Below are 27415 nucleotides of genomic sequence, written 5' to 3' on the forward strand. Positions count from 1 at the left end.
TACTGTCCCAGAGGAAAATGTTTCTCAGGAATTTGCTGGCAGAATAATAATTGAAAATATTTAAGCATAAAGCCTACATATATATATTTATTTATACAGAAGCCCAATGCAAAAGACAACTTAGAACATAGTGAGCTCTTTAACAAGTATTGCAAATGTAATTGTTGGATATATTTTTTAAAACCTTGTTCACATCTTGGTAAGGATCTGCATAATCCCTCATTTGTCCAGGAGTGATCCACTGTAGAAAAAGTTTCAGTTATAGTCATCTGGACACTGTTTTAGAAAAACAGGAAGTTTTTAGACAGCATGAAATCTCTATTTATTTTAAACTGGACGACCCTAAGACAAAAACAGGTTCATCCTAAGGACATCCTAAGATGCGGACTCAAAAACAGAGCAATGTAGTGTATTCAATCCAATGCAGTGAGGAAGGTTGTAAAGACCGTTACAAAGGTGAGACTAAACAGACACTGAAAATTCAGGATTACAGAATAGAATGTCATACATCTTCATCTTAAAGCCACAAACTACTCCTTTGAAGACAGTGAGGCTAAGATTCTAAGCAGGAGAAGAAATGGTTTGAAAAAGGAGTCAAGGCCATTTTTGTTTAAAAAAGAAGAGAGAGAATCCCTCTTTAAACAGAAATGTAGGATTAAGGTTCAATCTTCCGGCAGTGTACAGCAGCATTTTGAAGCCATGGGCGGCATCTGCCATGCGACGTAATCCTTCTTCTGGTTGTATTAGCTAATACAAGGCTGCCGACCTCCAGAGAAAATAAGCTATACACAGACTAAAATTTGTTTTTGGGCCGCCGAGGGAGTCAGTGCATTGTTGACTTCTTGGTCTCACGATCATTGGATATTTTACACAAGTCAATCTACTTTATAGCATAATTAGCGGTGAGACCTTTCCCTAATTTTCAATTTAAACCAATGGAGTTTCTGCTGGACCGGAAGTGAGATTACAACGGCAGTGCTGATCACTTGGGAAAAGAGGGAAAGTGGGCGGGTCAGAATAAGGTCAATACAAAAATAAAAACAGGACAGGCTACTAACTAACAGGAGGTTACTCAGGGCAGGGCTTACTCAGAGTAATAAGTGTCAGAGTTCTCAGAATAGATCTGCAAATTGAAAATGACTCTTGGATGGGAGTTGAAGCATCTTGTTTTTTCTAAAACAGTGTCCAGATGACTACAACTGAAGCTTGTTGTTGTCAATAAAGTTGGACCTTTCCTGAATAGTTTTAGAATAGGCTATAGCTAAACAAGCATAAGACCACATGGTTACAATAAAGAAACCATCATTTTTTTGTGTTGAAAATTACATTAAATTGTATAAAATGTAAAAAATCATTGGGTTATTGAACATTGGTATGGGGTATTGAGCATTTGCTTTAATAAAGTAAAGTAATAGTAATTGCATATCTTTAGAAATTGTTTGTGGAATTCTGAACTACACAGCAAGTAGATAAAAGGATATATTATTATTATTATTATTATTATTATATTGTTTGTGTTCATTTTAACTGTAAATACTTCATCTGGATTAAACCATTTTACCTTTATTTTGATTTATTTTTGACCCCCACTATACTCTTAATGCTAATTGTTTTATCATGTGTTATTTTCTAGATAAAAGACAAAAACTCCTTGCACCTTCATCATGTTCCCATGCGATCAGTGTGGGAAGAGCTACTCCACGCCGACCAACCTCAAAAACCACCAGCGCTTGCACACGGGAGACAAACCATTTAGCTGTGAATTTTGTGGCAAATCGTTTTACTGGAATCACGATTTGATCAAACATTTAAGGGTCCACACTGGCGAAAAACCTTTTGGATGCGATCTATGCCACAAGGAATTCGCCACAGCCCGAAAATTAAAACTCCATATACGCATCCACACAGGAGATCGACCGTTCAGCTGTGAAGTTTGCGATAAAGCGTTTGTTCAAAATCATGATCTGCGACGACACATGATAATACACTCCGGCGAGAAGCCATTCAAATGTAATGAGTGCGGCAAGACTTTTATGCGCGAGGAAAAACTCAAAATCCACGAAAGAATTCACACGGGCGAAAAACCGTACTCTTGTGATGTCTGTGGTCAGATGTTCGCTCATTCCTACACGCTGGACATGCATAAGCGTCTTCATACTGGCGAAAAACCGTATAGTTGCGAATTCTGCGGCAAAACCTTTATCCGAAGCACCCATTATAAAGAGCATATCCGTCTCCACACCGGCGAGCGACCCTACAACTGCGACCAGTGCAAGAAAACATTCAGGACGTCATATTTGCTGGCGGCGCACAAAACGACGCACAATAAAGAAACGATAATACCATGCGAAATATGTGGGAAAATTAGCCACACAAGGGGGACCTATGCTTATCATATGAGGAGGTATCATCCGGAAAGCAAGCCCCAAAATCCAAATCCCATCAGGAATTTTTCAAGGTTCAAATCCAAACAGCAAAAGGACAAAGAGCAACAACAAGAGGAAACGTCCGAAACGCAAGTTAAAAGTGAAGAAGACGAGGAACCTGTTGTTGAAGGCATTTCTGGGGAACAGACATGTAAAAGCAACCGAGAGGGAAATGAATCCGTAGTTAAGCGAGAAGTAGAAGATGGGTCTGATTTTGAAGAAGAGGAGTCTGATGATTCGGAGGAAGAGCAAGGAGGTCATTTTGATCCAGTGGTGAAGTCTGAGGTCAAAGAGGAAGAAGAAGAAAACGAGAAAGGATTACAAACTGCTGTGAAACAAGAAATGCAAGACGATTCTGAGCCAGAAGAGCAAGAATTTCTGAACATTAAGATTAAGGAGGAGCCAGAAGATTGATTCACTGGTAATTAATGTTAAAGGAGACATATTTTGCAAAGTCGACTTTTATGAACTTTAACAATATTATGATTTCCCCTCATTTACCCTTTCAAAGTTGTATTTACTGGGATTTATTCATGTTTGTTTAATCTTTAGTCTCATGCAATCAAGACGCCATTGTGCTGAAAATCCCACCAGCGCCTGATCCACGCCGTCTGTTCTGTACTTGGTGCTGCATTTTATTTATTTTTTCCTACATTTGTGATCTAAGACAGATTTAACTGCATTGCGTGGTCATTTTGGCACAAATGGGGAACATAAAAGTGGTCAGGATCTGCAGCTCTCAGTAGTTGGCGGTCGTCAGCATGATCAACAATGCTTTGTTGTGATGATGTTTACGATGATGTACCGTAAAGGGTCAGGCGGACATCAGTTCCACAGCTTTCAAACAGAAGGCAGTGGACTTGTTTCTTTTATTAAGTCCATCCATCCATCCATTTTCTAAAGCTTGTTCCCTTTCGGGGTCGCGGGTGACTGGAGCCTATCCCAGTGACTTCGGGCCTTAGGCGGGGTACACCCTGGACAGTGACCAACTTGTTGCAGGGTTCTATTAAGTCACTTTGATTAATACTGCGTTGGTCCAAAATATAGAATAATAATCCGCAGTTGTCATAGATTAGAACTATATAGCAGACAAAAGCATAATATGTCATCTTTATGCATTTAATAATAATGGATTGATTTAAATATTGGAAAAGACCATATAATTGACACAGGAATAATTCATTGAGCGAGAGAGTGACATCAGCACTTACTACCATCTGAAAACAACCTATAAATACGATACAAAAAGGGTGAAAGATGATATTTTGATCATAACATGCTACAACAGTCGGTTTAGGGACATGGCATGGAAGGAAAGGACATGCCTGGCCCTGGATCAACTTTTTGCTGCCACTATTTTCACAAATAAAAAGAAAAGGCCAAGCTTTTTTTAAATATACAGTATGACTGAATCTACTGACTGACTAGCTTCCTATTCACTGCACTGTATATGGTACTGGTTCATGGACACTAGTGGTCTGCCACAAGTCAAGGCCCAAAGTGCTCAAAAGTTAATTTATTTATAATATTTACTGCATATTAGCATAGCTGTGATATTTAAAAACAATGTAACCATCTTGAACGGAATATAGATCACAAACTCCATTTATTAACTGTATGCAATTTTGCCATAAATGTTACCAAGTTAGATTGCAACTAGTGGGCCACGCTCACATACTGTACTTAACAGCTTGCTAATAAAATGTATATTTAAATTTATGTAATTGTTATTTATTTGTATTTTTTTGAAGATACACCGTTTTTACTTGGAATGGATATTTGACAGAATGAACATAGATTCAATATCAACTTGATAGAATGAAGCCAGAAGTGTCTGTTTCATTACAGTCACAGACACAGACAACATCACAAATCATTAAAACTACAGTGCTTAAAACAAACTCCTAATTGATTCTAAAATACCTGCCTCATCAAGGCCCCTCACCATCATTCAAGTGCTTATTTATTTAAGTGTAGTTATAGTTTACATACCACAAAAATGTATACATTTCCCCCCAATATTTTGAATATTTGATCAGAACAAATATGTCTGTTCCACAGTTGTCCTGTCTGTTCCACAGTTGTACTGTCTGTTCCACAGTTGTCCTGTCTGTTCCACAGTTGTCCTGTCTGTTCCACAGTTGTCCTGTCTGTTCCACAGTTGTACTGTCTGTTCCACAGTTGTCCTGTCTGTTCCACAGTTGTCCTGTCTGTTCCACAGTTGTCCTGTCTGTTCCACAGTTGTCCTGTCTGTTCCACAGTTGTCCTGTCTGTTCCACAGTTGTCCTGTCTGTTCCACAGTTGTCCTGTCTGTTCCACAGTTGTCCTGTCTGTTCCACAGTTGTCCTGTCTGTTCCACAGTTGTCCTGTCTGTTCCACAGTTGTCCTGTAGGGGGCAGCAACAACGGGACGCTTGTCCTGAAAGCATAAGTTCCGCTCCAGCTCAAACAAGCCAAAATAACACATTCCTTTCACATAATTGTATATTTGTTGCTGTGGAAGAACTTTGTATGATTGATCTGGTTTAAAGTCGGTCGCTGGTCGTCGCAAAAAGAAGCAGACGGAGAATATAAGGTATTTATGTAGCATTAGCAGCTAGCCTCATTCATGCTGGCCTTTGTTTTACTACAGAGCAATAACTAGGCAATACTTACACCTAAGATCTATCTGGCTTCAGTCCAAGTAGGAAGATTGTTGCATTTTGTTCACTAATGATGTTTCTTCATGTACAGTTTTGCCTCCACACACTGTTCATAGGATAACATAATGGTAAAGCCAAATAGATGTGATTGTGCAGATATTCTGTCAGAGGCCCTTTTTTAACACCAGTACAATTATATTTAAAATATATAATGCATCATTACCAACATTCTCAGCTATTGTTACAAGTTTCAACCATTCACTGTTTTTTAATTGGCTTTTTGTTTCAGCCCAGACAATACAGTGACAGTTGTGTCGTTGGGCAAGACAGAAGTAGATTACCACGTCTAAAACACAATAGGCGTCAATATGATGACTGAAAAATCTAGATGATTACTAAAATCATAATAAAAGTTACAGCAATCCAAAACGGTACATTGACGTTGACAGATTACATTGAACATAACTATTTTTCATCTCCGTTTTCCCTTCTAGGCAAACATTGGAATTACCTGATCCAAAAAGATGTACTCCTGCGACGAGTGTGATGCCAGTTATTCCACTGCGGGACATCTTAAGAGACACAAACTCCAGCACAGCGGAGTCAAACCATTTACCTGCGAATTCTGTGAAAAAAGCTTCTTCCAACAGTGCGATTTAACCCGACATCTGAGAGTCCACACAGGAGAAAAGCCATTTAGCTGTGAGTTTTGTTCCAAGACGTTTGCCTGGGCCACTGACTTGAAAACCCACGTACGCGTCCACACCGGGGAACAGCCTTACGATTGTGCCGTCTGTGGGAAAAGTTTCAGGCTTTCTGGAGATCTCAAAAGACACATGCTCACACACACGGGGGAAAAGCCATTCGAGTGTGACAAATGTGGCCAGAGATTTGCGCGAATGACTATTTTGAGAAGGCATGAAGTTACCCACACCAGACTCAAACCGTTTGCATGTGACATTTGTAATAAGACGTTTTCCTTCAACTACAGTTTGAATGAGCATAAACGGACCCACAACAGAGACAAAGCTCTCACCTGCGATACCTGTGGGAAACGTTTTAAAAGCAAAGTCAAGCGGAACACACACGTTTGTATCCAAGAGTCAGAAGAGTACGAAGAAGCGGAGGAGGACGAAAAAACTGAGCCTGAGGTGAAGACTGAGGAACAGGATGTGGAAATTGTCGAAATCAAAATTTAAATGTGACGTTTGGATGAACACTTTAAAATGCTATGCCATCAAAATTCACGACTGGAGGCAAAAGTGAAGTAGATCATAATACATTGAAATGCTAAGGGTTTTGACAAAAGCTTCATATGCATATGATTTCAAGTTATACATGTCAGTTATTCTCCACATTGAATTTCAGCAAAACAAATAGTAGTATTTGTGGTATAGTATGTAATAAATCTGTGGATACAGTGAAGATCTAATATAGGTCAACATTTCTGTAAGCATTTGTCCAGTGAAACAAAATATCAAGAAATCCAGAAAGTCTAGTGTTTATAATGTCAACGTATTAAAACTAATAAGGTATAATACAGCCATGAATGTCCTTGAACCCGTCTCTGTCGTCACAAGTGTCTGAGTGGTTTTCATTTGCCAAACCTTACTTTTTCATATCTTGTGACTCCACTTTTGCCTCCATTCCAGAATTTAAAATGTTTTTGTTTACACACTTTTAAAGGGTCTATATGTATGAGACAATTATGTGAATGATTGAAATGCGGCAGTACAAATATATGTTTATTGAATCATGCAAAAGAGAAACTGCAGATCTCTGCCAGAGTCAGACTGTACAAATAAACCATGGTATTCATTTTATTCACTTTAAGGTACACAATGCTAACTGGTGGAGTTTGCTTTGACTGGAATGTCACAGAATTGCATTGAACTCAGAAAAGTTACATACTTACAATATGATAACCTAAGGCCATGATATACTGTGTTACTAGAGAGGCTTGTTGAATAAAGTTTCTCATGCCTACACTCACCAAACAGCTTTTAATTTTGTATTTTTTACTTGCATAAGATCACTTTGTAATTGTGAAAAAACAAAAACTGAAATTGTATTCAGAATTGTTAACTTTGGCTTTGTGCCACACCATTAAACATACATTTTTTTCACTTTTCTTTGCTCACCAAGAATCAATTTCAACAAAATGATTTTAGCATAAACAATCACTAGGTGGCAGCATTACTCTGCTCAACACAGGATTTAAACCAGAATCAAGCCAGAATAAAAAGTACAATCAGCTGTTTTACTGTTGTGACTTTTAATGTCTTAAAGTAAATCAGCTTTTTATAAACCACAGAATAAAGACTCTCTGTAACATTCTCTGTCTATTCGAGCTCACATTCTGGTCATCACTGCATCCAAAGCATTTTCAAACTTAATAATACAAATATACAATCCAATTTTGTTTTATTTTACTTTCTCTGTTCTTTTGGCATTTGTTGTGTGTTGCTAATGTTATTTTGAGGAGACTACTATGTTATTTCCCTTGGTGCCTTGAATCTTGTAATAACCTATCTTAAAATTTTGATTAAAAATAATGATGGTTGAATAAATGATAATTTTGTTTAATTAATTATTTAAATGGGACATATTATGCCAAGTCGACATTTCTGAGTTTTTAATCATGGTATAACGGTGTTCCTTTATCATTATCTTAATATGATAAAATATGTAGGTATAATTATTTATGCTGTTTTATTTGTAATTTTCAAATTGGTTGCATTCATATTATGTCATTTTATATTTATGTTATCAAAGTGGATTTCAATATTCTGTGTTGAAATACTGAAGAAGGAGGAGTAATCATTTAGGAACACATCTTCATAATTTAAGTTGAATGGATATAAATGGTTAATAAAGCAACTTACCCAAATGAAAAAAACATTTTTGGACTTTTCATCTTGTCTTGTAATGTCTACTCCAGTGGTTCTAAAACTTTTCACACCAAGTATCACCTAAGAAAACGTTTGGATTTAAGATAAGATAAGATAAGATAATCCTTTCCCAGTGCCACCAGATATAGTTCTACACCAGGACGAAACCAGACTATTTCCAGGTCTAAATTAAGGCTAAACCAGGTCTGAAATTGGACTACATATTTGCTACAATAGTTTTAACCAAAAACTGACTCTAAATCAAGCACATTTTAGAAATGTAGAGGAGCTCACATACCACAGTTTGAGAACCACTGGGCTACTCTAAAATGCCGACTAATCTGGATCAGACAAAAGGCCAAATACTGTTTAGAATTCAGGAAAAAGATCAGTGCATTTACAATAATCTGCTTGCAATATCCCCATGACCATAAAAAGCTGATTTTAAGTTTCTCAACCCCAGTTTTTATCTTCTTTTAACAACAGTTTATTGTATTTGGTGCATTCTCAGATATACTGTATTGAACAAACAAATCATATATTTACATTACAATACTACTGCCATGCGTATTTACGAAGTATGCTTTATGTAGAGAAGTAAATATCTCTAAATATTAAATTGATTGATATTAACTTAATAAAACTTAATAATTGGTGAGGTTTTATGTTTTGTAAAATGATTAAAATGAAGAAATCACAGGTGTACAGAACTTTATTTTTAATTATTTTTAATTTTTCATCTGTTTTTTATGCAGCTTTCATATCAAAACAGTCAATTAATCAATCAATCAAAACAGCTCTTGTACATTTACAACTAAATATACAAATATTGCACTTAGAAGGTTCACCCACTGGGCAACCTTTGTAAAGTTTTCACCCTTCTGGCCAACAAACAACAAATAATAAAACACGGATACGACAAACTATACTTTTTGTTATAATTTCATAAACTTATAAAAGTAAAAACAATAATGCAATAAATAAGTTAAATTATACCATTAAAATTACACAAAATAAAATACCAATCCAAGCAGAAAGTACTTCAGATCTGATATTGCTTACAGTTTTTCTGGTTCTGACACTTTTTCCTCATCGACTTCCTCATTCGGGCCTCTAGTCTTGTCCTCTGGATGGTAGCGCCGCTTATGATAATACACACTATCTGCTGAATAACTTAATTTCCCACATAATTCACACGCTATTGCCACCTCCTTTTTAAACCTCCCCTGGTGAATTTTTAACGCCGTTGCACTTTTGAAACTCTTGGTGCAGTGATCGCAGTCAAAGGGCTTGTCCTCTGTATGCGTCAGCTGATGCGTCTTCACTTGACCAGGTTGTCGAAACTTTTTCCCACAAATATCACAACTATAGGGTTTTTCTCCCGTGTGGGTCCGTTTGTGTTTAACTAAATTGGCAACAGCAGCAAACTCTCGCCCGCATTGTTCACAATTGTAGCGTTTTTCGCCCGTGTGCACCGCTTCGTGGGTTTTCAAGCTGACTCTGTGCGTAAACGTCTTACCACATTCGTTACATTTGAAAGGTTTTTCGCCCGTGTGAGTCCGCATATGGTTTTTGAGCTCACACGACTGAATAAACGCCTTGCCGCATTGGTCACAGGTGTACGGCTTTTCCCCCGTGTGGTGTCTGAAGTGAATGGTAAGCGTATTCGATGAAACAAAAGTCTTGTCGCATATTTCGCATTTGAACGGTTTCTCGCCGGTGTGCACTCTCAAATGCCTTGTCAAGTCGCCTCCTCCGACAAAGGTTTTTCCGCAGAAGTCGCAGCTATGGGGTTTGTCTCCGCTATGCAAACGTTGGTGGTGTCTTAAAGAGCCGGCAGATGCGTAGCTTTTACCACATTTGTCACAGGGAAACGTTGCATTAGGTGTTGCGTCCAAACTGTGCGGGCAATCCATTTGAGACAGAGATGCTAGCTCCTCATCAACTTCATGGGGAGGTGTTTTGGACATGTCCCATCAGTAAAAAGGCCGAGGGCAAGCTGGAAGGACTGGGAATGTTCCTGGATTCAATTGAATGAGTTGGGGGAGGTGTCTGGGGAGTGGGAAGTCTCGTACCCTATGATCAAGACCTGGATAAGTAGAAGATGGATGAAATCAATGGTCCTTTTTCCTGATAGAAAAATAGAATATATTTTTAAACATATTGTATATGATGTTATTTAATTTTCTATGCCAAACTTAAGTAATAAAAAGATTAAATGTATAATTAGTATTTTTTTTATTTGAAAACAATAAGCAACAACATTCTTAAATAAAAAATAAATAACATAAAAAAGGTTTCAGTGTTGAAAGTATTTAGTATTTGTAATTATAATGTGTATGATTATTATGATTATCACAAATCACGTAATTTAATTGAAAATAATAACAACAACAACAAAACATAAAATACAAAATAAAATCAGCAGGGCCCAAAAGCTCAAATTTCAATTTTTTTTTTTTAAATAGACATAAACCATCTAAAAAGGTATAGAACTGGGTTTCAGTAAGAATAACCAAAATCTGCACTCAAGTGAAATAAAGTAGAAAACGGACCTAGTTGCTCTAATTTTGACAACTACCATACAACTAGGCTCCTGATTTAATTAACTAATCACCATTTCTATTGTAATGACAAGCCTATTGCAATTATTACTACTTTTCTACAAATACAATACCTTTTGGCAACTACTTTATGCAGAAGTGGTTGAAATTGAAATCATAGCAGCAGCATGACTGTAGCTTTAGCATTACCTGCAGACACGAGGCTTTGTTTACTCAAATGATGGTCAATGAGAGGCTAATGCAGTGACCTGCTGCCTCGAAGACGGAAGAAATAAGATCGTTATTATGGACGAGGAAGCTTGCATTGTATAATATTTGTCCCATATAAAGATGACACATAAACGGCTTGGACTGTTTCCGCATCTGAGAGATTCACGACCACTCAATCCATTAAGAAAGATATACTGCCACCTGCTGGTATAACATTGTTTTGTTTGTTCATAAAAACATAAATACAATAAAAATAAATTAATCATACGGCTTGAAGTCGGAACCAATTCCAAACAAATAATAATAAGGTTAAAATTTTGTGGATTTCTATTTTGGATATTTCTTTCATAACATTTTATCATGACATATCATCACATTCTAGAACGTGAACGTAACCTATTGAGCTTTGCCCAAAATAATGTTTGTTATATGTAAAGACTGTATTCGTACTTATGTCTATATCTAAATAAACAATGTGGATCATTTATAAATGTAGTACTCTTACTAGTGGAGGCGGCGCTGTTGATTGTTTCCAGCCAAAAAGAAGAAGATCAATCAAAGCAAGAGGGGTTTTCCCTCCACCACATTTATCTACAATACCTGTTTCTGGTAAGTTTGATCATATTTTGGATGATGAGCTGTGAGGACTCATTTGCAGCAAGTACACATCGTAAAAAAAAGTTTGTTAAACGAGTAAATTCAGTTAGAAAAGTCAGCACAGGTTCAGTGTTAAAGTTATGATGACAGTTAGCAAGAAAAGCTAGAATGTCGTTTATGTCTTTAAGCCAATAATATGATAGATCCATGCTCTAAGCTGTCTATGTTTTACTCTTTTTAATGCTTGTAATAAATGGCCATCAAAGTATGTCATAGACTCAAGTGGCCCATCTGAGCACCAAAAAATATAATTAAAATGTAAATAAAGAAATGTATACATTTATGGCTGTAGAAATAAATACAAGATCAATAATATAACATTTTAACAAACTAGACATTTTATTTTGCTTATCGGTTAGTATTTTGATGAATCATATAGTTGTTTGAATCTCAAAAGGTAATGAGATGTTTACCAAAGAGTGATGTTTATACTTCTTTACCGGAGTCATAAACCTCTTCTCTCCGCTCATGGCAGGTTTTGGAGTCTCAATACAGACCAGATAATGATTATTATTATCAACAGTTACTAAATTAGTTTTATATTTTTTTAAATAAGTGATTAATTGTGATCGATCACTTTTTTTCTTTTCTTTTCTTACTAAAACCAAATGAACATTGCTTTTAATATTCATTTCCTGAACGTAAACAAGACTAACTTGAAATCTATGTGATTCAATACAGATCATTTATTTAAACTGTATTCCTCTGATGCTTTTAGTAACAGAAGATTGAACATGGAGCTCTCAATTAAAAATAAACTGACCATCGACCATTAGAAATTAAGATAAATCTGCTGAATCTATGATGAAGTTAAATTAATTGCACAGCCCTAATAATATGTGTCACTGCCTAGCCTGCTTATAATTTCACTTTGTCAATTCCAATTGTGTTGTTCTTTTTTCTAATACTTAATTTTGTCTTTTTCCAGAAGTAACATTGAAAGATCTACTTTTGCAATGTTTGGCAAGTGTGGCAAGAACTTCTCCTCTCCGCGCGGTTTAAGACAACACCTGCGCATACACGGAGAACGGCCATATGCTTGTGATTTTTGCTCCAAGACTTTTGCCTGGAAACATAACGCCAAAAAGCACATCTTAATTCACGCTGATAAACCGTACGATTGTGAAATTTGTGATAAACTGTTTAGATTCTCAGATGAACTTACCATCCATCTCAGAAAGCACTTTGAGATAATGCCTCATGTTTGTTTGGAATGCGGGAAAGGGTTTGACAAGCTACACAAACTCAGGATGCACAATTGTCTCAGCGAAACTAAAGTTGATGATCAAGCCATTTCCGAGCGAAGTGATATTACTGAAAAGATCCATTATTTCAACACAGAAGGAGGAGAACCAGAACATGTCGATGAGAAACCAGAAGATGAAGCGTAACAAATGTGTTACTCTAAAGTTAAAAGGAGACTCTTTTGCCTTTCAGTTGAGTGTGTTATTTAAATTTGAATTTAACTACCATTTGTAATCAACATTTCATAAATGGGAAATAAATTCTGTAACAAAACAAATCAATCACAAAATTAAATATATTGTATTCTTAAATCCAAATTAAAGTAATAAACTGCTTTACAGTAAATAACGCAGTTGACGTTGTAGTGTTAAGATCGTACCTGTAGATGTCGCTGTGGGTCACATTTATAATTTTAAATCCCACGAAGATGAACCAAAACTGCGTGCGCATCTTGTACCATTTTTCAAGCTAATGTTGTGCACTACGAGTTCTGCAGGTGCAACCCAGCCCCCTTTCCCTAAAAACAAAAGTATTTGAACCTATTTTATCAGTATAGAAATTTAAGTCAATGATGTCTAATCGGAATACGCCTGATGCGAGCAGCCCGACCTGCGCTTCACCTCATCCAGCTGCAGAGGAGGCGAAGACCGACTCCCCTCCGGAGCAGCCCGATGCGGCGAACAAAGACAACCCGCCTAAGCAGCCCTCTCCATCGGCTGCAGAGCAAGACGAGGGTTCCACCGGGGAGGAAGAAGCCAATGCTGACGAGGGACCGAAAGAAATGACTTTCGATATGAGTTGTTTCAGGAAACCTGGGGAAAAAACTTTTACGCAAAGATCGAGGCTGTACGTGGCCAATATTCCGCCAGATATTCACGAAGAGGATTTAATTCAACTCTTTGCAAAATATGGCAAAACTGAAGAGGTTTTCATAAACAGAGAAAGGGGATTTGGATTACTACGATTGGTGAGTAGTTAATTCAGTTCTAATAAATGGTAGTTAGTGGCGAAATATCAATTGATATTGTGATTTAAATCACACTACTTAGTAGGGGCGACTAATATATTGATTTCTACACTACATTGTAGGCAGTGATTGGCCAACCCACCCATTTCAAACTAGACAACTTCTTAATATTTCTGTACCAAAAATGTTTTATAGGTTAACTATGTAACTTCTCTGTCATTGGAGATCAAATCAAATCATCAAATCAATTTATTTTTGTAAGGCCCAAAATCACAACAACAGTTGCCTCTGAGGGCCACAGGGAGAAATGAATCAACAATGTCTGTGGTGGCGATGAAGTCAGACAATGTCTGTGGTGGCGATAATTTGTTTGCCTGGAATGTTCCACTGTATGACATTCACTGTTTTACTTTCATCAATTATGTTTTCTGCTTGATTTAAGTTCAAAAACACGTATTATTAATCAGTTCTTTCTCGTTTTTCAGGAGACCAGAATTCTTGCTGAAATTGCCAAAGCTGAACTTGATGGGACTCTTCTAAATAATCGCCCGATTAGAGTCCGTTTGGCTTCACATGGAGCAACACTTAAAGTCCGAAACCTGCTTCCTATTGTGACCAATGAGCTTCTAGAACAGGTACATTTAAAATTCATATTTGATGTGTTTCATTACAATCAGCCATTTCTGATCAAACTTTTGGGACGTTTGTAATTTGTTTTTGTTTGGAGACTCTGACAAGTCCAAACTAACTTGTGCTATTGAGCTGTTGTGATTCATAGACTAAACCTGACTAACGTTGGACTAATCAGTGCATCATTTGTGTGATATGTGAGGGGGGATGGCAGAGGCTGTTGGCATAGGTTGGTATTTGGCTGCCATATTTTCAACAGTCAGACCCAGAGCAGCTGTAGCTAAAAAGTAGCTTAATACGACCAAGTGTGGAGAGTGAACATATACAATAATTAACAAAAATCCTAGACTGTTTTGAAAGGTGCAATATAAATCCAAGGTATTTTCAATGTCATACTTGTCAATGGTACCAACATTAGGAGAGTGCAAAATAATAAAATCCAATTTAATGTTCATCTTTAAAAATAATGCAAAATCTCTCTCCACAGGCTTTTTCTCAATTTGGGCCGGTGGAGAGGACAATCGTGATCACAGACGATAGAGGACGACCGACAGGGAAAGGTTTAATTGAGTTTGCGAACAAAGTGGCAGCTCGTAAGGCTTTGGAGAGGTGCACAGAAGGAGCCCTTCTGTTGACAAAGTTAGTAATTTTATTTAGTTTCCTTGATGTAATAATAGTGAAAATGTATAAAAGGTTTATGAAGATGGGCTTGACAATGTTGGAGAGAATCTCCTACTGTTTAAAATGTGTGGCTTTGTTGCAGCAACATAAAAAGGTAAAAAGAAGTAAAGGGAATGTAGATCAAGATTTATGCTCCTTGCAAACAACATGTTTATTTAGATAATAATACATTTTATTTGTAATGCACTTTACATTCCAATGGAATCTCAAAGTGCTACATAACAGAGGCTAAAATATAGTTTTTATGTTTCACCTTGTAAAATATGGCATTACTTATTGCACTCAAGAAGACAAAAATACCTTGAACCTGTTCTAATTTTGCAATATATATCTAATATCATAATAACACCACCATGACGTTTGGCCATTGCTACATATATAATGATTACATTTTTCCTAAACAAAAGTTGTTAAGTGATCATTTCTATTTTTATTTAATGCAGCACTCCTTGCCCAGTAATTGTAGAGCCGTCAGAACAGTTTGACGAAGATGATGGACTTTCTGAAAAGATTCTGCTCAAGACTCCAAGATACTATAAGTAAGTAGTTCTAAAATCTGTTTGAAAAAGAAATATACAAGGATTGCGTTGACATTAAAACCTAAATCGTCATTGTGGTTTTAGTGGAATGGGTAATTAGTTCAGTAGACTTGAGGTGGAGGGTCCCTTACCTGCTTGTCTCCATGGAAATGTTATTGCTTTGTTTAAAATATTCTACAGAATGGCATTTTTCTGAAATGTTTATTTTGATTGTCAGAGAGCGGGAGCAGCATCCTCGGTTCGCCCAGCCGGGGACATTTGAGTTTGAGTATGCATCGCGGTGGAGAGCCCTGGAGGAGATGGAGAAGCTGCAGAAAGAGCAGGTGGCTAAAAACATCCGCGAAGCCAAAGATAAACTAGAGCAAGAGCTGGAGGCTGCCAAACACGAACACCAGCTCATGCTAATGAGGCAAGGTATGTATGGTAAACCTGCCAAAATGACACATACTGTATATATTGTTTGTTAATCTTGCACAATTTGATGTTACCTCTTTTTATATAACATATAATTGCATTAGAATTACAACAAAACCAGGGATGCCATTAGCTGTCATCATATACTCTCATTTCATAGAGGCCCTTTGGGTTCAGTACAAACTGGTTTTAGTCATAGGATCTGGCAACCCAAAGTGGGGAGCTTATTTGTGCTTACTGATTGGATAATCGACTTGAGAGAACCAAAACACAGCATGTAAACATAAAAAACTTGTACATCATGTTTGCATACTGACTAATAAACCACTTTCAGTATTTCATTTTAACATGTATTACTTCAAGTAAAAAAAACTCTCCATACAGTACCTTTAACACATCTTTTTCTATTCAGTAGCATCCAACTTGTATCTATAAAACATTTTTCTTTTTTTCTAGATCTAATGAGGCGCCAAGAGGAGCTGAGACGGTTAGAAGAGCTTCGGAATCAGGAACTCCAAAGAAGAAAGCAGATAGAGATGAGGTGCATTACATTAAATATAAAACTTTGATTCAATTTCCAAAAACTGTTTTGGGTATATACTTGGCAGAGTAAACAAATAAAGTGATTGATTGATTGATTGATTGACTTTAATTATAATAATGCATTCTTTGTATTGTTCTTAAACTTTAAACATGCTCTTGAGTACCTTTTTAGTTTGGCATCCCATCTTTAAAAAAACGTGTTTATAACAAACAAAATTACATTTGGATCTCTGCTGTTTGCCACTGGACTAGCTGAGTTTTGGAGTCATCTATTGACTGCAGAAGAGGGAATTACACAAAGTTTTAATATAAACATTTCAACGCATGTTTCAAGCTGGCCTCTCATTTCCTGGTCTCTGCACGCAGTTGTAATGCCCGTGATTAGATAGGAGAAATTCACAGAATGAGTCTGGTGATGATTTATGGACTTAAAAACAGCAGAGAAGATTCTAAAAGCCACGTCACAGATCGAGAGAACGCCAGTTAGGAGAGTCAGTGTTTTTGACACTCAGAGGGGGATAGGATTTTCTAACCAGGATTCATCAAACTACTCTAGGTATGTTTTTGATGAGGGAACAATGTTAGAACATGGTTAAAAGTCAATTTTGCAAGTGTCCTTTAAAACAAGACAGACTTTTTTAATCAGTGACATTTTACACAAAAATAGTAACATTTCTCCCAAAGGTCTGAATTTTGCTTTTACGGACAGAGGGTTATCTGTATAACTAAATCTCATTCTTGGTTTATGTGATTAATTGCACTGCCCTTTATTGTTTTTTACTATACTGTAGAGAATAACGAGTATAGTTAATAATGTGTGGATTTCTTTGTTGCAGACATGAGGAAGAGAGAAGACGCAGAGAGGATGAGATGATGAAACACAGAGAGCAGGAGGAGCAGAGGCGACCAGCAGAGCAGAGACCCAACTATCCCAACATAGAGGGAGTGAGTTAGGCCACAACACAATCTCTAAACTTGAGCTATGTTTGGTAAAATGTCCTTATAATAAGAAGGCGCTAAGTTCGCAAGCAAATGAACAATTTCCATGACTTGAATATAGTTCAGATAGATACTGTATTTTCCACTTTTACATAGTTTTGGCCGGGTGTGACTTATTCTCTGAAGAGACATATTTGTGATGTTTTTCGTTATTTTCACACTGGCAACCGCATTTCACATGACAGCCACAAGAGGGCTCTAAAGTGACGCTCTAAGCGATGCAGAAGAAGAGGTACTTCCTCTACCTCTGGGTTTTGTGGAGTTGTTTAGAAGTGACACTGAGGTTGTGATTAATTGTGCAGAGTAACAAGTGCAGTAATGTATGTACAAGTAAAATAGTCAAAACACTGCCAAAATTGGGACTAAACCAAGGCTAATCCTGGAATTAAACCAGGACTAGAACAGGACCAAAGTCTTCAACAAGGACGATGTTTGAGGTATAAACGCAGCTTTCTCTTCAGCGCACAACTGTAAACTGAACTCGATGTCGATGCAGGTGATTTTGTCTGGTGTTGAAGAACACTGTTGGGGACTGCTGTTTAGAAGTGACACTGAGGAAGAAGATTCAATGGATTTAGAGATTTTGTAGTAATACTGATGCTTTGGTAAACTTGTTAGCATGTTCTTTATGCTATAGTTATCTGAATAATGTTAATATGTTACGTTAACATACCAGACACTTACGACAGTTCATTGTCTGTGCCTCATGTAGCAGAATGTTACGTTAGCATACGTACACCTATTCACCATGTTGTTGTGCTCCAGTATTGATAGTTAATTCTTGGCGTAACTCTATCTTGTCGATGGTACCGAATGAGTGTGGAGCTGCCGGTCCGGTGAGGGTAATGTGCCTCTGTGAACGTCTGTGTCCGTCCCCCAAAAATGAGAGTCCAGTACGACGTATATATTTGTTTTTTTTCTTCTCTATTATGCATATTTTGGCTGGTGCGTAATATGCTATATATATTTTTAGGATTAGAAACTGAACAATGCATTTTTCTGTGGGGATGTCGAGTATCTTATATATTTGAGTGAACTAATCCAACTGTAATTCAGTTTAGGGGATTAAATGCAAAGCTAAGAAAAAAGATTTCAGTATAATATACATGTATGGATAAAATGTATTTGATAAAATACAAGCATAATATAATATAAAATAATAATGGCACAATATGATAAATTGCTGCTCAACAAGTTCGTATACAATTCTAATAACAATTCTAATACATGAATCAGCATTTTCTGTTTAATTTGTTTCAGCAGAGGGAGCAGGAGATGAGAGCAGGCGACATAGGCCAACGTGGATCCGGCAACATGGGAGGTATGGACATTGTTAAATTAAATAGATGTGCCTTTTTACAACAAAACCTTTCTAATGTAATTCACTTTTCTCCATCTCATTTTTTCATGTATTATTCTTAGTAGTAGTGGCCGAGTAGTGGACTGCAATTCACCTGTAAACTCTAATTAGAAGATTTTACTATAGTATATTGTGATTGGCTGATCTCTTTGCTCCCTTGTTCATATGTTTAATAGCCATAGCATAAAGTCTGCTCTTGCATTCTGTGTAGAATGCTTTAACCAAGCTGCTGTGGGTTCAGGAGCCAACCACCCGCAGATGATGGGGATGAGACCAGCAGCGATCAGTCCAGAAGCAGCTGCTAATATGAGTCCAGTTATGGGGGCTGAGAACGGAGCAATGGTAATGTATCCTAATATTTAAAAATGTAGTGAATTAATTATGGTATTTTATTGGAGGAAGTGGCTCAGTTCACCAACCTGAAGGTCGAAGGACTGATCCCTGCTCGATCACAGGGTTAACACAGACACATAGACACACAGACAACCATTCACTCTCACATTTATTCACTAGAGACAATTTAGAGTTGTCAATGAAATCACATTGTCCAAAGATGGAACCCATGGATACACAAGAACAAATGCTCTCCTTATTGGAAGAAATGCATTTTTTATTTTTATTTGGACAAAAAGAAAATTTACTCAGAATTGTCATTTAAATGGCGTTTTCACCAGTACTAGTCACTAAACAAAAAATAAAACTAACACAAAGAATACTGCTACTACAACTACTAATAAACTCTTCATGCAGATGTAAAGGACCTATTGCATTGTAACGCACAATTACATGCAACAATGTTTGTTACAATGTGCTTAGTGTGTATGAATACATTTTATAGTGAAATAAAATCTGGTTAAATTCTGGTGAAACCATTTTAAAACAGCAAAGGCACTATCTAATTTATTTACCTCCACTACTCCATCTCTTACCATTTAATGTCAAAACAAATAACCAAATACGTTGTACTTCTACTTGCAGAGGTACCCCCAGCCCGGTTCAATGGGGATCCGCCCGGACCTGGACCCCTCCAAACAGCCTCCGCAGCAGCCCTCTCCTCTGGGCGCTCAGATGGGCCAGTCTCAGGCCTATAGCGGCCCCATCAGAGGAGGGTTTGATGGCCCGAACAATAAGAGAAGAAGATTTTAACTTCATCAAAATCATTCACAAACATTACCAAGAGGGTTGCTATTTTTGTATTATGTTGCTTTTATCTTGAATATTTTTTACTTATTTATTTGGTGCCTTGGTGTGGTAATCATAGCTAATTTTACCAAGTGAATCTGTTACTGTGAATCCTAAGGCAAAAATGTAAATGTTTTAGAGGGCTACAAGATTAATTGTGGCTGAATCAAAATTGCAATTTGAATGGTTACAATGAGCAAATAGCAAAGGCTGCTATTAATATCAGGTAATGCAGGTCTTTGCAAATAACTAAATATGTCTGTCTATTTGGTGTCTTGTGTGTACAAACTGCAATGAATTTGGCTTATGTTTTTACATAATATGCCCTCCCGGACGTAAACCTATGTTTATCCAGGTTTGGTACTGGCTCAAAAGTAACTAATTACTTTATTTTACAATGGAATAATGTAATATAGCCGTTTTAAAGGTAACAGCACAATTTCATAATGCTGCTCTGTATATACAATTCTATACAATTATGTGAAAAGTCATAGGACCCCATATACAGTGTTTCACGGGATTAAAAGATTTATTGTAAATTAACTACTGGTAATCTTTATAGATTTTTTTTTTTTTCAATTGTCAAAAGTGTGGATGTGTTTGTTATGCTGCTACCAGTGTTTTTTTTTTTTGTCCAAATGATAGATTGAGCCTGGTTTTCAGTCCTTCCACAAATACAGTATATCTATTTATTTATTTTTTTTCAAGGTCGGCGCCCACGGCAGTTCAAAACCTACTCAGAAAGTAATTATTGAAATGAACCCGATTTTAATAACAGGCTGATTGTGTCCAATTTGGGGATTGAATCTTCTCCATGATTCTCTGGCCTCCTTCTTCTTTAGCCCAGTTTATGACACACTTTACTCTCTGAACTAAGAATGGGTTTTGGGGAAATTAAAAATAATCTACACATTGTCAATACTTACTCTTATAAAAAGAGGTCATGAGTCTATCCTAACCCCTCTGGCCTGAGGTTAGGGTGCAGATGGACCCGTAGTTTCCTAACTGTGGCACTGGCACACCTGGGCTGACACTACTTCCAATGGGTTCTGTCTTGGTCTCCTTGGGCAAGACACTTAAAGTTACAAGTTGGCTCTGAGGAGAGACGTGTCATAGTAAGTGTGAAAGTTTTATCAAGCTATTTTTAAATAAATAAACTGCAACATCTACTGAAATAAATGCCAGATGTATGTTAACGTTTAAGAAAATCAATAACATCTCCACAGAGACGCGGGTCCCCCACCTGAAAAGTTAGGGTGGAGTGCGCCTTTAAAAGATCCTGTATCCACACTAGCCTTTGTGCTAACCTCATGGCCTATTTACACTTTTCCTGTCTCTCCCAGAGACACTGGTGCTTTTAGACTTTGCCTCCAGCAACAACCTATTAACCCAATAATATTTAATCAAGTTTGTCCTTTTAGATCTAAATATGTTTGTGGTGCATAGGAAAATGGCACTGAATCTGAGATTTTTTAAAAAAAACATTAGATTAGATGGTAAGTAGGTCTTCACTGCTATACACGTTACTAAAAGAATTGCCATTGAACCAATCCCTGGATCAATAGGAATCCCTTGTATCCTTTTGAATCTCATTAAGCTTATTTTATTATTTATGTATGTGCTACAGTAGTGGTAGTTGTAGCAGTAGTAGTTCGCATGTCCTCTGTGCATAAATGTACGCTATTCAGGTACTTCATCTGTTTGTTGAAATTGGTAGCTGTGTCTCAGACCACATGACCCTGACCTGTGGAGTGCCCCAAGGGTCAGTCCTGGGTCCCCTTCTGTTCAACCTCTACATGCTGCCGTTAGGTCAGTTGATACGCAGTGAAAATGTGTCCTATCACAATGATGCAGACGACACTCAGATCTATGTTTCACTATCGGCAGGTGACTATGGACCAGTAGATTCACTCTGTCACTGCATCCAACAGATCAGTTTGTGGATGCAAAACAACTTTCTCCAACTGAACTCAGACAAGACTGAAATAATCGTTTTTGGCCCACAGAAACAAAGAGCGAGACTCTGGAGTCTCGCTCTAAAACCTACAAACCAAATTAGAAATCTGGGGGTAATAATGGACTCAGACTTGAACTTTAATAGCCACGTCAAATCAATAACATCAGCAGCTTTTTACCATCTAAAAAACATTGCCAAAATCAAAAATATAGTGTCAAAACCAGATTTAGAGAGACTTATCCATGCGTTTGTCTCCAGTAGATTAGACTACTGTAACGGCCTGCTCACTGGTCTCTCCAAACGAGCTGTAAAACAGCTGTAGTACATCCAGAACGCTGCTGCTCGGGTCCTGACTAGAACCAGGAAGTATGATCACATTAGTCCTGTTCTCAGGTCTCTGCACTGGCTCCTGTGGCTCAGAGAATAGACTTTAAAGCAGCTCTGCTTGTGTACAAGTCTCTCCATGGCCTAGCACCAAAGTACATCTTTGATATGTTAGTGCCATATGAACCATCTCGGACTCTGAGGACCTCAGGGACCGGCCTCCTGCTGGTGCCCAGAGTCAGGATAAAACATGGGGAATCTGTGTTTCAGTTTTATGCAGCTAAAATCTGGAACATTCTTCCTGAAGATGTGAGACAGGCTTCTACTCTGACAATGTTCAAATCTAAGCTAAAAACAGTTTTGTTTAGCTGAGCATATGACTGAAAGGATTTTTTCTTTGCACTCTTCTCTTTTGTTTGTGATTTTATTAGTTTAGAAAATCAGTTGGATTGATCATTTTTAATTTAGTTAATTTTATTGTATTTCTGTTTCTGTAATTTCTTTGTGATTTGAATGCATTTTTCCTGCTGTGAAGCACTTTGAATTGCCTTGTGTATGAAATGTGCTCTACAAATAAACTTGCCTTGCCTTCATCTACTTTAGTTTAGTAGTGAAATATTGGCCTGAAAATGACTATTTGGCTACAACTGCTACTACATATGTATTCATATTCTAAATCCCCCTTCTATGCATATGTAATCTGGTATGATGAATGGTGCAGTGGCTGTGCCTTTCTGCGCTCTGGCGCCGCCTACGTCCTGTGCGTAAAGACGCGTAAAGGCGCGCGCGCGAGAGACGCTTATCCAGAGCGGAGAAAGTCGCGGATGGTGAGAGCAACTGCAAATCGGCTTGAAACGAGACACTTTGCAAATCGGGACATTATTTTTCTAAAAGCAACTATAACCTTGTGTTAAGATGGTGTCGCGTTCCGGGATTGTGCCGGTGGAGACCCTTCACGCCGGGCATCACCTGCGGACGGACGCACGGTGAATGGACCATGTCTCCTCAACAACAAGCGAACAACTCCAACCGAGCAGCAGCACAACAGGACAATAAAAAGGTAACACGTTTATACATGTTGTTGTTATTATTTTGTTTTTTCTTATGGTAGTTTTCTTGAAATCATGGCAAAGGAAATGCGAAAGTCTGGATTTGGTGTCTTTCTGTTCAAATGCGCGCTGTTTTCCCAGAAACATTTCGTGCTTTGCCGACTGTTTGAACCGCGGCGGAAAAGGGCAAGACATTTAAATGAGTTGATGTTGTTAACTTGGAGCTAGGGGTCAAAGCGGAGTTCAAGATGGTCAACAACTCAAGAATTGTGTGATCCGTACAGTTTTGTAATTTTCTACACGTCTTCTGTCCATTTTTTTTATTTACTATTGCAATAAATGACAACTCGGTTTCAACCATTCGATACTGAAAAAGAAAGTTACTGCTGCTACAATCAATACCACTATAAATTGCTGTCTTTCATATACATTATGCAGATTTTTAATATTTTTTTGTAATAAATTTACCTATATTATAGGTACATTTGCAACAACAAAAATATTAAGCCAAAACTACAAAAAATAATTGCAGAAAATCTACAACACGAGGTATGAAAAGTATAAAATTACTGAAAAGGAGTGGTGCCGGTACTAATACTACTACTAGAAAAACTACTAGTACTACGACCACTACTAAATTTAGAGCTATAGAAATATACTTCACTGACACTGGACCAGCCCAAAATATCCCAAATTAATTAAAAAATACAAAGGCTTTGTATAAGATTATGAGAACAATCTTTAAATTTTTTTGCATAATCTTGTGTTTATTTCTAGCCCTGAAAGCTAACATTGTGACGCTCAAGTCTTAGGAATGTATCACCCAACTGTGACCCTGGTAGAATCAATAATATTACATTGTGAAACGTCAAAAATATGTAGGCGCGCATAAATCTGGATAAGTGCGTCTTTTCAAGTGTATTCAGGTCAAAAAGAATATATTTGATTAGTTCATAGAGTGGACAGTGTGGTTAAAGTATCACCTATATAAACACATTTATTTGCCAATTTCAAGGTTAATTGTAGCAAGTTAGAAAGACACTGGACTCGATTGTGGACTCGGCTGTGGATTTAGGCAAGTTTGTGAAGACCACTGGATCATTTAGTGTTTCTGGTCTGCAGTGGTCAGTGTCCATCAAAAGTGGGCCAGTGGTAAACCAGTGACAGGCGACGCACAATGAGTAAAAGTGACCATTTTGAAAACACTGTAATGGCATTAATTTGTATAATTTTTGTTGTGATTAGTTTAAAAAAAGAAGGAAAGGAATTGGGTCACAAAACACACATTAAAACAGAATCTTTAACATTTGAGTGAAGACTGAAATATGAACTGCTAAACTAATACAAGATTTTTGTCAAGGTCTAAACTGCATCACTGCCATTTTTAATGCAGAATAAGACCCCATGGAGACAGGATCATTTGGTTCTGTGCAGAGGTCATTGTAATTGCAGGTCTTTGTGCTATTTGCTAACCTTTCAAGTGGTAATTAAAATGTATTCCTCCATCTTTCACTCCAAGTTATGAGAGAAACATATTCTATAGGAGTAAAAAGTGTGTTGCATAAGTTATTGGTCATAATGTTATGGTTAATTGCTATATGCACGCCATAAAAGGTAAAATATAATGTATTGTCTCAACAGCTGTACTTAAATGTGGATTAATCTTTTGTACAATGCAGTAGCTGTGGTTACATAATGCTTATTTGTCAGGCCTCACACTCTCAGTAATCCTGTTACTATTAGATTAAAACAAACTTCGTAATAGGGCTGTGCTGTGAGTGAGGGACCGATACTCAATTACAGTAAAAAATGAACACTGATGAAACGCATTTATTTATTTATATAACAATCTACAAATTGTGCAATGATTTATGATCCTATTGTTTGCATAGCGAAAAAAAACATAAATAATTCAACTCGCCATCCGTTCATCTCAATTAAGATGTTATTTCTTTGCCTTAAATCTTCCAGAGTATGGCATTAAACAAATCTATCCAGCATTTTTTTTCACAGGGGACGTTTTTGTTTCATTAGCGGGGTCGCCACTCCACAGATTGGACCTGTAACTTGGCACCACCTGCTTGTGTGGAGATGTGTTTAGTGCCATATTGTGGAAAAGCAATAACATCTCTAAGGAGGTCACATATACTCTACCAGAAAAGTCACACAGTGAACCTTTAATTAATTTTACTGTGAAAGGAGGATGTTTAATATTTTAATCCAATGGCCCAAAACCTCTCCTTTCATCTCTATATACTTTACTTATGGCGTCATGTTTACAGAAGTCCTAGTTATACAAGCCTGTAGTCTGTATGTCCAGTACATTCATTACATTAGCCTGACTTCGAGCGGCCTCCAAAACCAGACAGAGTTTGATTTAATCAGAAATGAACCAGAGGAATGTTGGAGGACATCCAGTGTATCAGAAGGAACTCATCGATCTTCAGGGTTTCTCACACTCAGGCTGTTGCGGACACCAAAACTATATATTCTATAAAGAAAGTTTTCAGATTGTAAAACGAGCATGCATTCCTTTATCAATTATATTTGTATGAGAAAGTGCCCAAAGTTTAAAAAAAATTGTAGCAGGGGGTGATTTTGACATCAATTCATTATCCAAATACTCAGACGATATTAGGACAATCCTTTCTAAATCTGCTCAAATGTGTCTGTAAATGCCTTTTATATGAAGTATTGTAGAAAAAGTGTTTGCGAAGTAAAGCGCACAATAAAGGTGAAGATTACTGAAATATTGATAACAAGTTTATAGTGAATGTTGTTTTGAAGATATGTATTTTTTAATATAGAACCCATCGCTAATAATAAATAAAGTTGCAAAAAACATGTTGTGTAAAGTTCCAAATAAGGACACAAATTGATTTTTCTTTTTTTGATATATTTTGGTTTATACTTATTGTCAACTCTTACAAGTGCAGAAATATGGTTAATTACCTTTGTTCAGTGTTCAAAGTGTTGTATTTGCCAGTTTTATTAGAATTATTCTTTTGTTTTAGGTAGTTTTTCCTTGTGGATGTTGTTTCCTTCTGCTGTTGAGCATGAATATTAGGGATATTCCCCATAACATTTCATGACCCTTCTCCTATCTTGTTTGTGTGATTGTGTTATTGGTGGTTTAGGGCCCTTCCACAGCTGCCCTAGGACAGATTGAGATGTGGCTGTCTTTCTGCACCAATGGCCTCTCAAATATCCACACTAACACAACACTTACACATTCACCCAACACTAGAAGTTCCTTCCCCCAAGACCAAAAGGCAATGCAGTTTACTTTGGATAGAGTGGAAACAAGTGTCGACCGTCTGTTTAATTGATAGTCTTATACATAATGATAGTCTTATACATTTTAAACAACATTTACTTGTAAGAAATTGAATGCTATGTTTTATTTTATTTCAGAGGATGAAGTCTCAGAGTTACCGGCGTCAGTCTGCTCCTTCTCTGGTCATCACCAAAGCCCTGACCAGGTCCAAGACTCTGTCCAGGTATGAAAACATATTCCAACTTTATTATTCAGTTTGAACTGAAAAAAAAACAGTGAATGTTCACATTTTGAATTGGCTAAATGCCTTTCTGTGAACATACTTGGTCATTGTATTTCATTCATTCTTTTAACTTATTTATACAGGGAAAACCCAATGAGAAAAGTTCTCTTTTTCAAGGGTACCCTGTTAAAACACAACAATTCAGGAAACTAAAACACAATACAATACAATACAATACACATTCAATAAAATTAACCAATACATAAAAACACATTTTTACATACAATATGAGATAAAATTATATAAAACAAGTGCATCTGCACTGTAGGTAGTCCTTGACCAGTGACTTTAAATCATTAAAATAAAATCATCTGTATACAAGTGGATGCTACTGTGTTTTAGATTATGCCTAATTGAGTTTATATACATTTTAAATAACAGTGGTCCAAGGGGAGAGCCTTGAGGAACACTTCGATATTTCAGATTGAAAGCCATCAGCAGAAACGGCTTCAGCTCTATTTCACCCTGGAGAGACAAAGAGACCACGAGAATGGACTGTTGAGCAAGCTTTATTCGCGAGTTATTTGGCACTCAGACTCCGGCGGAAGACGTTGCGATCATGGGCACTCCATGATC

General features: G+C 37.1%; 4 protein-coding genes and 1 long non-coding RNA gene across 6 annotated transcripts in view; 4 read left to right on the plus strand and 1 right to left on the minus strand.

Moving 5' to 3' along the window:
* Nucleotides 1-1645: 1645 nt before the first annotated feature.
* Nucleotides 1646-3322, plus strand: LOC140382174 (uncharacterized). The gene has a single exon (XM_072465917.1). The coding sequence runs from the start codon at nucleotides 1665-1667 to the stop codon at nucleotides 2838-2840; it is 1176 nt and encodes a 391-aa protein (XP_072322018.1). The 5' UTR covers nucleotides 1646-1664; the 3' UTR covers nucleotides 2841-3322.
* A 1493-nt stretch (nucleotides 3323-4815) lies between these two features.
* LOC140382507 (uncharacterized) lies at nucleotides 4816-6272 on the plus strand. The gene is made up of 2 exons (XR_011931972.1): nucleotides 4816-5000; nucleotides 5562-6272. It is a non-coding gene; the product is annotated as an uncharacterized lncRNA (long non-coding RNA).
* A 2714-nt stretch (nucleotides 6273-8986) lies between these two features.
* Nucleotides 8987-10066, minus strand: LOC140382341 (uncharacterized). Its single transcript, XM_072465918.1, has one exon. The coding sequence runs from the start codon at nucleotides 9926-9928 to the stop codon at nucleotides 9017-9019; it is 912 nt and encodes a 303-aa protein (XP_072322019.1). The 5' UTR covers nucleotides 9929-10066; the 3' UTR covers nucleotides 8987-9016.
* A 3017-nt stretch (nucleotides 10067-13083) lies between these two features.
* On the plus strand, nucleotides 13084-20492 carry pspc1 (paraspeckle component 1). Of its 2 annotated transcripts, none has more exons than XM_072465929.1 (10): nucleotides 13084-13601; nucleotides 14087-14236; nucleotides 14719-14870; nucleotides 15356-15451; nucleotides 15669-15865; nucleotides 16322-16406; nucleotides 17245-17353; nucleotides 18671-18728; nucleotides 18979-19109; nucleotides 19746-20492. In XM_072465929.1, the coding sequence occupies exons 1-10, from the start codon at nucleotides 13203-13205 to the stop codon at nucleotides 19911-19913; spliced, it is 1545 nt and encodes a 514-aa protein (XP_072322030.1). In that variant the 5' UTR covers nucleotides 13084-13202; the 3' UTR covers nucleotides 19914-20492. The 2 variants fall into 2 exon arrangements, with proteins under 2 accessions (XP_072322030.1, XP_072322032.1); XM_072465931.1 differs by having other exon boundaries at nucleotides 19009-19109.
* A 2535-nt stretch (nucleotides 20493-23027) lies between these two features.
* The window catches only part of LOC140363303 (rho GTPase-activating protein 20-like), a 40790-nt gene continuing 36402 nt past the window's right edge, over nucleotides 23028-27415 (plus strand). The window contains exons 1-2 of the mRNA XM_072449796.1: nucleotides 23028-23290; nucleotides 26694-26779. Of these exons, the coding sequence (XP_072305897.1) occupies nucleotides 23228-23290; nucleotides 26694-26779 (149 nt within the window). The 5' untranslated portion in view covers nucleotides 23028-23227. The remainder of the gene's footprint in view (nucleotides 23291-26693; nucleotides 26780-27415) is intronic.

The sequence above is a fragment of the Eucyclogobius newberryi genome, unplaced genomic scaffold (genome assembly GCF_026437365.1).
Source record: "Eucyclogobius newberryi isolate DKJ021-1_F unplaced genomic scaffold, fEucNew1.0.hap1 SCAF_1, whole genome shotgun sequence".
NCBI classification, from domain to species: domain Eukaryota; kingdom Metazoa; phylum Chordata; class Actinopteri; order Gobiiformes; family Gobiidae; genus Eucyclogobius; species Eucyclogobius newberryi.